Source organism: Brassica napus, chromosome A6 (genome assembly GCF_020379485.1).
Source record: "Brassica napus cultivar Da-Ae chromosome A6, Da-Ae, whole genome shotgun sequence".
NCBI classification, from domain to species: domain Eukaryota; kingdom Viridiplantae; phylum Streptophyta; class Magnoliopsida; order Brassicales; family Brassicaceae; genus Brassica; species Brassica napus.
This window is the reverse complement of record NC_063439.1, coordinates 19,171,584-19,182,527: the sequence shown is the minus strand read 5'-3', so window position 1 is coordinate 19,182,527 and position 10,944 is coordinate 19,171,584. Positions and strand designations below refer to the sequence as shown.

Sequence of the window (10,944 nt, the reverse complement as noted above, 5' to 3'; positions counted from 1 at the left end):
TTGCTAAATTGAGACTTGTGTGATAAGATTGTTCGCAACTTTTCTAAATGATATAGATGAGCATGTTTGAAACGTTGTCCTCTTCTGTTTATTATGAATGCGTATAATCTGGACTCTGGAGGATACCACCGCAATATCATCAACTCAAACAAAAACCAATACGCACAGTATACATCTCTTTTTCAAATTTATCAATCATAAATATACAACACGTTTTATAGCAAAACAATCGTCCATTGGTCTTATCTGCAGCTACAAGACAACTTATTGCTTCTAATGTTTATAAATAATGTCAGGTTACTTAACCTGAAAATACACACCAATCAATCAAATGTACCGGATAAATGATATCCCATTCAGAGAGAACTCTTTGCCTTTTCACTTCTCTGACAAATCAGTATGGACTCTGTTTGTATTGAGAAGATCGTGAAACACAGCAGGCTTCTTGGTAACTGGAGCAAGTTCCTGAAATGCCACATTAAAATTCAAAATCCGGTTAAGAAACCTGACCCGATAACCGGCTACAGCATCAAAAGGGACATCAGACTTTCATAGATAAAACTCTAAACGAAGAACATCATCGAAATTGATGGACCATTACAGATAGATGATAGAAGGAAACAGAGAGAGACAGAGAGAGTACCTCAACAGCAGCAGCTAAAGAAAGGACGGTAGCTTCAGCCCAAGGTCTTCCCATGATTTGTAATCCTATTGGAAGCCCTTCCTTATCATACCCAACCTGCGTTTTTGTTTGTTTCCATATGTTAAATCAAAAAGACAGAAATGATTATTGCAAGAACAGGTTCAAGTTCTGTTAATATGTACACGACTTAGAGAGTAATAACAAAAAAAAAAAATAGCATTGCTTACGGGTATAGATATGGCTGGGAAGCCAAGGAGATTTGCAGCCAAAACAAATCGCATTAAATAAGCTGAAAAGAAAGAAACAATCTATATTATTACAAGTTGAAGACTCCCAAGTAACACCAAGAGTTAAGAAGTTAAAGAGTTTCGTTTGACAAACCTGTCACTTGAAAATTGGTTTCTCCATTTTTCAGAGCGTCAGGGGGTATCACAGGGGCTGTCATGCTGTTTGTACAAGTAAACATTTCACCAACCAGGTAAGAGAAGTTCAAGCAGTCATTTATATACAAGTAATGTATCTGAAGACATTGGAAGCAAATGTTTGTTAACAAATCTTGTCGCTAGGAGCCTAGGAGATGAACTGTATATTCATGGAATGGTTTTACGTACCCAGTTGTAGGGGTCACAATAACATCAACGTCTTTGAAGATATCCATGTGATACTCCATCAATCTTCGCCTGCAACAACAATTTTTACACAAGCAAGCAGCCTCTATAGTGTCAATCATATGTACTAACATTTTACTTTGCCACAAATCAGACTTTTGTATACAGTTACAGATTCTTGATCCGTTTTCTGGTTAGATCATGTGATTTTGTCGGTAGATATCTGCTAATAAATCAATTCAGGTCATGGCTACTCTAGCAAAGACTTATGAGACCTTGCTTAGTTAAACTTATTAACTCCTTAAGCATGCAGAAACTTTAGACACTCATGTGACTGAACAGCTTGTTGCTCCTCATTTACCTGATACATTGAGAAGAAATATAGTCTGAAGCAGAGAATGACCGGAAGATCGCAAAGCTGGTTCGAGTATCATAAGATAATTTTCGATTTTTCCTGAAACATACGACAGTGAAGAGAATGGTTAGGCCAGCGTTCTATTTTGGTTTGTACGTGATAGTAATCAAAAAAGGCTTTTAGAGGTGTACAGCTAGTGAAATCAGAAGATGCGTAAAGACATACCCAGCCTCACAGTAAGGAGTAAGAGAACGCAGTGCCGCAGATCCGATGGACACAACATGAGCTGCACGCATCTCTTCTAGTTCAGGAACCACTATTTCCACTACCTGCGATAGTACCATATAGAGATATTAGATGAAACTATACATTGATAGAGGACCTATTCAAATGATCAGCTTACTTCGCAACCGTGATTGTTTGATAGGAGCTTAAGGATGTCTTCGCATTTGTCAGAGATTTCACTTGAATTAACATCATTGAACCACTGCATGAATAAAAACAATACACTAGATATACCACTCAAATAACAGAATCCAACTCATGTAAACTAGGAGGGATACAAAACTTACCCTAGTATATTTCCCTAGTCGTAGAGATACTATAGCATTGCCTCCGTTGTGAGAAGATAACTTCGGAAAACAGGGTGGCGTCTACACAAAAACAAAATCAAAGACTAAGTCATACGGATACATAGTGCAGGAGTATTTGTCAGGATCAAATGAATACATGGCACACAATGACCATCACATGATAATTAGACACTTCTACAAACGACTATCTGTCATGCTTTTTTCATTAAGTTTTTTTTAAGAGTGATGATGTCTAGAATATATTATGGCTGAAAAAGTTACCGGGTTTAAGTTAAGTCTATCAGCAGATGAAGAACCCAAGATTGCTGCATACCTGAGAAACACACAGAGACAGATTAGCCAAAATCCCGGTTTATCCGAAAATGAAACATCTGACAGAGTAAATGTGTGCTATGCTTTGAGTGGTTTTAGTTGCACCTCCACTCCCTATTTGTTGAATGCTTTACAAAGATGTCAATGATTGAAACAGCTTAGTCATTCACTAGGCTAAAAAATAAGAGAAAACTTACACCAAGAGAGCATCTTCCACCGATGATGCAAGTGGACCAATAATTTCCACTGTTCCACCTTCACATAATGACCTGTAGAGATGACAGTGGTCAAACAGAAATCATATGCCATACACATAGTTCGGTGCCGATAGTTATCTGTTAAGAATAGTGAATCTAAACTCTTACCCTGTCATATCTGTCCGACCATATGTTGTTTTCAGTCCCGTTATACCACAAAGCGATGCAGGGATGCGAACAGAACCTGCACACCCAGACACGCGTTAAACATACAACGCATATCAGAGGTCAGATCAAAATAACTTTGATACCTCCGCCATCTGTTCCTAGAGCAGCTGAACATATTCCGGAGGCAACAATAGCTGCTGAACCTGAGGAAGATCCGCCTGTGTACCTTTCGGGTGCGTGTGGGTTTCTTGTGGTTCTGCAATGAAACATGCCAGAAAGAAAAAGAAAAAAAAAAGAGAGCAAACACATGAAAAAGTGGAAAGAACTAAAGATACAACAAATAAATCGAAGTAACAAAGCAGTTTTTTTATCTACCCGTAAAACACATTGAACTCTTCATACAAGTAAGAATTGTGTTCTCTGCTGCTTTGCTTACCCGTAATTCGAATTGTTCCCTGTTGTCCCCATGCCTATCTCATGCATATTGGACTTTCCAATTAAGATTGCACCACAACTGCGAAGTCTTGAAACAACTACTGAATCCTTCTCCACGGAACGATCTTCGTGCAGCCATGTTGTTCCACCTATCATGGAAAACCTTATGACAGGTCTGTTGTATCAAGAAGTGTTTTAAATAAAATGTAAGAATGGCATACTCACCCTTTGTAGTATGGGGAAAACAATCAATATCGTCCTTGATTGTCACAAAAATTCCATCTAAAATGGATATTGGTTTTCCTACACAGCTCACACCCAACATGATCAATAAACGTCTCTAAGATCACATCTAAAAACTCACTGAAGCTGACAGTTTAAGCAGATATGAAACAACTTAGCCGCCGCAGTGATGGTCTGAATCAAATACTAGGAATAGATCACAAAGTCTGCAAAATTACCTTCTTCAAACCTCTGCGTAGAAGCTTCAGCTTGCTTTCTGACTTCACTGGCGTCAAAGGTAATCAAATATGGTGTTGGAGACTTGTCATACTTAAACTCCTCTATGATTGAGATTATTTGCTCTGCTACCTAGCAATCAGCAACAAGATTCTTTGTTTGTGCCAAGATAAAGAGAGTCAGAAGAACTGAAAATAAAGAGAGTAAAATGACTAACCACAGATGGAGCTGTGAGCTTAGATCTATAAGCAAATGCGTAATCACGTATCTTCCAGTAACGGAAGGATGAACTTGGATCAGTGTGGAAGCTACGAGAAGGATCATATTGAGGAAGACACTTCAAGGCTATTTCCAATCTGTCTACAGGGCTTTCATCTTCGCCAACAATGACAACATCATGCTCCGCTTCTAGTTTCAGAAGATGATACACACAGATATTCATTTTGGTTGATGTAATGATTACCAATTGAAGTAAAAGCTTACACAAACTTTCCATGTAAATTCACACCATATGATTGATAAAACGAATTGTAAGATAGTAAAGGAAAAGGAATATATACTTTGAGGTGGGAACTCGGGTCTAAACATAGGCTCTTCAGGAATGACTGTGTTGCGAAACATCTGCCAGTCACAACAACACGGAGAAGCACATAGCAATGTCATCATTCCAAAATGTTATAAAGTCAGTGTGATGTAAAAACGGACCTCGGTCATGCCATTATTCTTCTTCAACGAGTCAACAATCGATGAGCCGATAAGTGGTGTTTCAAGCATGTTAACGAACAACTTGAACAAAAAGCCAGTCAAATGAGGGGCTGCAAAAATTACAAATAAACCCCCATGTAAAAAAGGCACAAAACTAATTCTACAATCCAGGTCCTGTCCTGCGTATGTATTCATGTGTATTGCGAGCTTAGCTAACGCATAGAATCAACCTTTGATGTCTTCTTCTTTATATTTGACAGCAGAAACATCAACCTCCTGCGCCGGTTTCATGACCTTATACTTACCCATATACTCTACAAGCAAAAGTCATCATCTTTGGATTATTCATACGTCACTTTGTTGTATGTGTTAAATAAACAATTTGCAAATTACAAAATACAAAATCGATCAAAGTTTCTTCTCAACTATCTCATTCATAGGAATCCCAGATTCCACAATCAGAAACCTCTTTCAGGCAGCTGATTCACAAACGGAGAATTACGACTGCGAAGTTACCTGTGATGGTGATCTGAATCGCCAGAGGATTAGGTGATGAAGCTTATCAACAACTTGCTTCGACTTCGACACGGATTTGAAGAAGCCGTGCGAATGAGCGGTGAAGTAGTTGGAGACTTGAATGCTTATACCCGATTTGAACTTGTCTCGATTGTTGAACTAAATATTCTGAAATTTACACAACCATCTCCTTATCCTTTAAAATTATAATTTGTACCCCTATAATTGTTTTTATACACTCTTCCCCCCAGTTCCCTACATACATTTCTACCAACTGGACTTTATAATCTAAAGCATCGAAAATTGGTTTGTTTACTTCCTGCTTTCAGGGGTTTTAGGTTTATTATGACTACTAAATAAACTAGTTTAGTCGGTTTATAGGATATATAATTAGAATTCATATCATACTAATTAATGAAAAATATATACAAATTAAGGATCTAAAATGTATTTGAAGTATTGGTTTAAGTTAGAATTTGGTATAACCCACCCCTAGTAGAGTTTAAGATGTATTTGTTACTAATATTTATATTTGATTCGTTGAACGATTTCACTATATAATGGCAAGAAAACTGTTCTTACTTGAATTATAATTTATAAAGCAGAGTCTTTTACTTTTTGAAAACTAAAATGCATGCTCAAGATCTAGTAGAATCAGATAATGTTTTGTTTATCTATTCTAGGCTATTATATATCAATAGTGAAAATAAAAGGTTTTGGCTGACATGAATTGGTTTCTTGACTAAAAGCATATTTTGCCATAATTTGGTTGGCTGACTTGATCAACCAAAGATCACGAGGCACGACTTGATCTACTATATATGACCAGGCAGCATCGTATCCATGTAATGCGCATATAATTATATCTATGGACTATTGAATATGGACTTCTGGATATATTAATTTAAACGAGACATTAGAGCAAGTCCATTGAAGGTTCAAAGGGGGGTCATGGGCTGAGTTTCATAGGATTTTTAATCCAAAAGAAAATGAAAAATGGATCTTTATCTCTGAACCGGGCCGTTGGAGAGAGCCCGCATGAAACGAGTTCAAGCCACGTGGAGAAGAGTTATTGGCTGTTGAGACGCGCGTTGTCCACGGGGAATGGAGAAGAAACGCGTGAATCTCCTCATTTCCTCCTCTCTCCAAAAAAGCAAGGGTTTGCGACTCGAGAGGCGATTCTTGTAGCGACGCCGACGATTCTTGTAGCGACGCCGATCCAGAGCACAATTGTCCATCAAATCGACGACGTAGTGAGATCTCATCGAGCTGAGGTAGGTTTTCGAGTTGGTGGCTGCGTCTGATTGTATCGATTTAGGGTTTTCTTTGTTAGGGTTCGATTAGGGGGTTTCTTTGTTAGGGTTTTCTTTCATAGGGTTCGATCCAAAGTGCGATCTTAAATCGATTTGGGGGTTTCTTTGTTAGGGTTTTCTTTCTTAGGGTTCAATAGAGTGCGATCTGAAATCGTTTTGGGGGTTTCTTTGATAGGGTAGTAAAGCGTCTTTCTGGTTTGATATAGGGGTCGTTTGTATCATTCTGGTTTGATATAGGGGTCGTCTTACTTAATTGTTTCTCTTCCTCTTGCAGATGGATCCCGCAGAAGAAAGACGACATTCAAAGAAGCAAAAGGATCACTGCGACATGTTAGGGTTTGTCGCGGATTCACAGTACGGGGTTCCAAGAAAGTGTGCTTGCGGCGGGAGAATCATTGACGAGGTTCGAGGGAAGGAAGACTACGACAGTCTTCCTGGAAAGCGTTTCTTCACATGCGTAAACTATGAGGTTAGTGTCAATCTGCAATCATGTTCTTATAATTTATGTAACTTGAAGTCTCTCTAATATTTGTTTTCTGTTGTGAACAAGGATGATGGGTTGCATTACCGTCATCCTTGGGTGGTTGCTGTCCAGGAAGAGATCAAAACGCTGAGCACGCGTCTGGATGAGGCAGAGGAGGTTATGAAGGGGGTGTGGAAACTCAATAAACGGATTAAGGACCTAGAGGTAAGTGTATCTCCTTGCTGTAGTTATTTGTTACATTGTACTTGTTGAGTCAGTAAGTTAAAACACAGCATCATTGTTGTTTCCATGTCCAGGAAGAGGTTTCAACCCTGTCTGAGCAGGTTTATTATCTCACTGTCGAGGTGGGTACCCTGGAGAAGGTCTGTTTCGACTGATAATCAGAGGTACGTATGAATATTTGCGTGAATTAATAAGTATAAGTAGTTAAAAGTTTGCGTGAATTAATAAGTAGAACTTGCTAAATATTTGCGAGAACTCCTAAGTAGAACTAGTTAGATGTTTGTATGAATTTATTGTTCTACTAAACTGAACTGAACTAGTAGTCTGAGTTGGTTGGTTACTGTGATTGTATTAATAAATTACAATGAAAAATACAGTGTAATTTACTCTGTGTTGGTTGGTTGGTTGCTCTAATTGTGATGAGTAGTTGATTGTATTAAGTGGTTGATTTGATGTGTAATGACTGCTCTCTGTGAAGTAGTTGTTCTATAGTGGCTTTTATATTGAATGTTTTGCAGCTAGAGTTTAATTTTTCTCTGTTGTGGTAGCTTAAACTAGTTTAAATAGAGTACCCAAACCCCATTAACCTAAACCATCAACCTAAACCATAACAAAAATGGATCCATTTACCATAAACTCTCCCGGGTTTACTTCGCTCCTAGCTTCGCAGAGCAGTCCAGCAATGGACTGCGACTTTGCTGAGGCAGTAGCCAACTCTCCCGGGATAGTGAAACCGGTCCTAAAGAGAAAGTGGTCAACAAAAGAAGACCTAGTGCTCATCAGTGGGTGGCTGAACACGAGCAAGGATGCTATTGTCAGTAACGAGCAGAAGGGAGGATCCTTTTGGAAGAGAATTGAGCTCTACTTCAATTCAAGCCCTCAGCTCACTGGCTCAGTTCCTAGAGAGTGGAGTCAGTGTAAGCAGAGGTGGGAAAGGGTGAACGAGCAGGTGTGCAAGTTTGTGGGGAGTTATGAGGCGGCTTTGAAGGAGCAATCTAGTGGTCAAAATGAGAATGATGTCATGAAGGCTGCCCATGACATCTTCTTTAATGATTACCATGCGAAGTTCGCCATGGAACACTGTTGGAGGGAACTGAGATATGATCAGAAATGGAAGTCATACTCCAAGTCCAGAGATGCCGGGAAGGAGAAAAGGAAGGAGAATGAAGAGGTGATGCCTGAGGAGGAGGTTAGACCGGCGGGTGTAAAGGCTGCGAAAGCAAGCAAGCGCAAGCGGCACGGGAATGAGGCTGCTTTCGATCAAATAGAGAGCATCCTGGCTGCGAGAAAGAAAATATCCCAGCAGAAACTCCTTGATCGTCTCCTAGCCAAAAATGAGACTGATCGTCTCTACGGATGCAGTGTACTATTTTGTTAGTTTGTACACTGCTACTATGTTCTGAATTCACGGGTTGTACTTTGTTTCTACACTACTCTCATGTCACGGGTTATGTAACAAACAAGCATATATTAATATGCTCTCTTCACGTATGTTTCTAAATGAGAACTCAACTTCTTCTCATTGTTTCTCTTTATCAAAAGAAAAATTTCATTGCTAACCAAAAACAGTTCCTCTGGTATTTGATTCGCACTTGATCTACTACCAACAAAGAACACAAGAGCACTTGAACATTTCCTCTTCTATTTCATTTCGAAAGAGTAATCGGGTATATTTCAAGTTACTTTCGCACTTGTATTTCATTTCCAAAGAGTAATCAGGAACAATATACATTCACTACTTGTACATTACTTGTAGTCACGTTTGTATTCAAAAGATATTTCTCTTTTTGTAGTCAAACATTGGCAATAAGTTATGTTACAGCATGAGTTTAAAACTAACATGAGTTTAAAACTGACATTTTAAAAATTGGAAAAATTTCATGACTTTAAAATTTCACTAAGTTATGTTTTAAGAGTTTAAAACTAACATTTTAAAAATTGTAAAAAATGAATTATTTTACCCATAGTTTATTTTAAAAAAATTGTAAAAAATGAATTATTTTGGGCCATTGGACTTTGTAAGTAGAGTATGGTATTGTTTAAAACTTACTTCTTTATGTTTATTTTAACATTTTAAAAATTGTTAAACTTAATTTTATACTAGGCAGATAATAAAATTGAAAATTTTATTCATTTTTTTTTAATAAGGGAAAAATGTCAAGCTCCTCAAGTGATGAAGTATATGAAGTATTTGAAGAAATGGTCGACGAACAAATTGATGATTTCATGGACTCCGTTATTGCGAACGACCCGAAGAGACGAGGGTATATCGAAAGAGATCGGGAACAAGGACACAATCAACTATGGCACGACTATTTTAGCGAAAATCCAACATACCCACCGGAAATGTTTAGGCGGCGTTTTCGAATGAACAAACCTTTGTTCCTTCGCATTGTCGAACGCCTAAATAATGAAGTTCCATACTTTCAGCAACGAAGAAATGGTCACGGAAGGTGCGGCCTATCTGCACTTCAAAAATGCACTTCAGCGATACGAATGTTGGCATATGGTAAAGCCGGAGATGCGAATGACGAATATCTCCGACTTGCGGCAAGTACTGCACTTTTATGTTTGGAAAATTTCACGGATGCGATAATACTATTGTTTGGAGGTGAGTATCTAAGAAGACCTACACCAGAAGATCTTCAAAGACTACTTGACGCTGGAGAGGCACGCGGGTTTCCGGGTATGATAGGCAGCATCGATTGTATGCATTGGGAGTGGAAAAACTGCCCAACGGCTTGGAAAGGTCAGTACACACGTGGTTCAGGAAAGCCGACAATTGTCTTAGAAGCTGTGGCATCACAAGATCTTTGGATATGGCACTCATTTTTCGGATTACCAGGTACCCTCAACGATATCAATGTTCTTGATCGGTCACCAGTTTTTGATGACATTTTACAAGGTCGAGCCCCTAAAGTTAAGTTCAAGGTCAACAACCACACTTATCGTATGGCCTACTATCTTACCGACGGAATTTATCCTAATTGGGCAACATTTATCCAATCCATCAAACTCCCTCAAGGTCCAAAAGCAGAGTTATTTGCTGAACGTCAAGAATCCACCAGAAAAGATGTCGAACGGGCTTTTGGAGTATTGCAATCGAGGTTTGCAATTGTTAAAAACCCAGCTCTACTATGGGACAAGGAGAAGATAGGAAAGATAATGAGAACTTGTGTCATATTGCACAATATGATAGTGGAGGACGAGCGACACAGATACATTCAAATTGATACATCTGAGTTCAAGTCTGGAGAGTCTAGTCGAAGTTCGAAGGTGAAAAGTAGAGAAAGTGTCAATGTCCCTATGCTTACCATTCGCAATCAAATTCGAGATCCACATTTACATGAGCGTTTGAAAGCTGATTTAGTTGAAAATGTATGGGAAAAATATGGTAATCATGATGAATAATCTTTGTATGTTCATGAATTCTCAATGTATTGAATAAAAACTTTTAAGATATATTATAAAAATTTTATGAATTGAATAAAACCAAACTTTATTCCATTATATTGAATATTCACTTTTCAAAATGTAAAAACCAAACTTTATTCCATTAGATTGAATACAATTCTCATTATATTAAATATTCACTTTTCAAACAAAAAAAAAGTTAACCTTTTTTCTCAAATAAAAAATATTATTTTATTCTTATAAACCCACTCTCAGGTTCATTGATGGAGAAGGAGTATTGATCCGGATTCATCACTATTCAGGCCCCACCATTAAATTAATAAACAATACTTATGAACCCCAAAAGGGGGTTCATTGATGTACATGCTCTAAGAGCATGTATGTGAACTTATTATTGCTCCCAAGAGGGGGTTCATTGATGTTCATAACTTTAGGATGAAAAATACAACTTAAAATATCAACGTCAAGTTCACATGAACAGTACGTAACATTGGAATTATATATTAATTATTACGGCTTG

The 10,944-nt window shown here is 38.1% G+C and overlaps 4 protein-coding genes across 6 annotated transcripts; 3 read left to right on the top strand and 1 right to left on the bottom strand.

Moving 5' to 3' along the window:
- Positions 1-159: 159 nt before the first annotated feature.
- On the bottom strand, positions 160-5,159 carry LOC106348040 (fatty acid amide hydrolase). 3 transcript variants are annotated; one of them, XM_048781958.1, is made up of 21 exons: positions 4,992-5,159; positions 4,706-4,789; positions 4,476-4,585; positions 4,331-4,391; positions 3,988-4,178; positions 3,773-3,902; positions 3,537-3,614; positions 3,313-3,460; positions 3,020-3,132; positions 2,877-2,952; positions 2,709-2,780; positions 2,461-2,512; positions 2,179-2,259; positions 2,010-2,093; positions 1,832-1,935; positions 1,613-1,705; positions 1,255-1,323; positions 1,025-1,089; positions 871-932; positions 644-739; positions 160-465 (listed from the first exon to the last, which is right to left on the bottom strand). In XM_048781958.1, exons 2-21 carry the CDS (start codon positions 4,782-4,784, stop codon positions 379-381), a joined length of 1,851 nt encoding a protein of 616 aa, XP_048637915.1. In that variant the 5' UTR covers positions 4,785-4,789; positions 4,992-5,159; the 3' UTR covers positions 160-378. The 3 variants fall into 3 exon arrangements, 2 of the variants coding, with proteins under 2 accessions (XP_048637915.1, XP_048637914.1); XM_048781957.1 differs by having other exon boundaries at positions 4,706-4,784; positions 4,992-5,156; XR_007340145.1 differs by lacking the exon at positions 160-465 and having other exon boundaries at positions 682-739; positions 1,025-1,163; positions 4,706-4,784; positions 4,992-5,156.
- A 751-nt stretch (positions 5,160-5,910) lies between these two features.
- LOC125610134 lies at positions 5,911-7,104 on the top strand. Its single transcript, XM_048781955.1, has 3 exons — positions 5,911-6,265; positions 6,579-6,773; positions 6,855-7,104. Exons 1-3 carry the CDS (start codon positions 5,981-5,983, stop codon positions 7,038-7,040), a joined length of 666 nt encoding a protein of 221 aa, XP_048637912.1. The 5' UTR covers positions 5,911-5,980; the 3' UTR covers positions 7,041-7,104.
- A 522-nt stretch (positions 7,105-7,626) lies between these two features.
- Positions 7,627-8,388, top strand: LOC125609988 (glutathione S-transferase T3-like). Its single transcript, XM_048781622.1, has one exon. The coding sequence runs from the start codon at positions 7,627-7,629 to the stop codon at positions 8,386-8,388; it is 762 nt and encodes a 253-aa protein (XP_048637579.1).
- A 1,574-nt stretch (positions 8,389-9,962) lies between these two features.
- On the top strand, positions 9,963-10,421 carry LOC125609987. The gene has a single exon (XM_048781620.1). It carries the CDS (start codon positions 9,963-9,965, stop codon positions 10,419-10,421), a length of 459 nt encoding a protein of 152 aa, XP_048637577.1.
- Positions 10,422-10,944: the final 523 nt, after the last annotated feature.

Coding starts and splice junctions, on each gene's coding strand:
- LOC106348040 (XM_048781958.1), bottom strand. CDS start 4,784: ATGGGTAAGTATAAGGTCATGAAACCGGCGCAGGAGGTTGATGTTTCT. Junction 1,936..2,009: donor CAAACAATCACGGTTGCGAA/GTAAGCTGATCA, acceptor GTACTATCGCAG/GTAGTGGAAATAGTGGTTCC. Junction 740..870: donor TCCCAGCCATATCTATACCC/GTAAGCAATGCT, acceptor ACAAAAACGCAG/GTTGGGTATGATAAGGAAGG.
- LOC125610134 (XM_048781955.1), top strand. CDS start 5,981: ATGAAAAATGGATCTTTATCTCTGAACCGGGCCGTTGGAGAGAGCCCG. Junction 6,266..6,578: donor TGAGATCTCATCGAGCTGAG/GTAGGTTTTCGA, acceptor TTCCTCTTGCAG/ATGGATCCCGCAGAAGAAAG. Junction 6,774..6,854: donor TCACATGCGTAAACTATGAG/GTTAGTGTCAAT, acceptor GTTGTGAACAAG/GATGATGGGTTGCATTACCG.
- LOC125609988 (XM_048781622.1), top strand. CDS start 7,627: ATGGATCCATTTACCATAAACTCTCCCGGGTTTACTTCGCTCCTAGCT.
- LOC125609987 (XM_048781620.1), top strand. CDS start 9,963: ATGGCCTACTATCTTACCGACGGAATTTATCCTAATTGGGCAACATTT.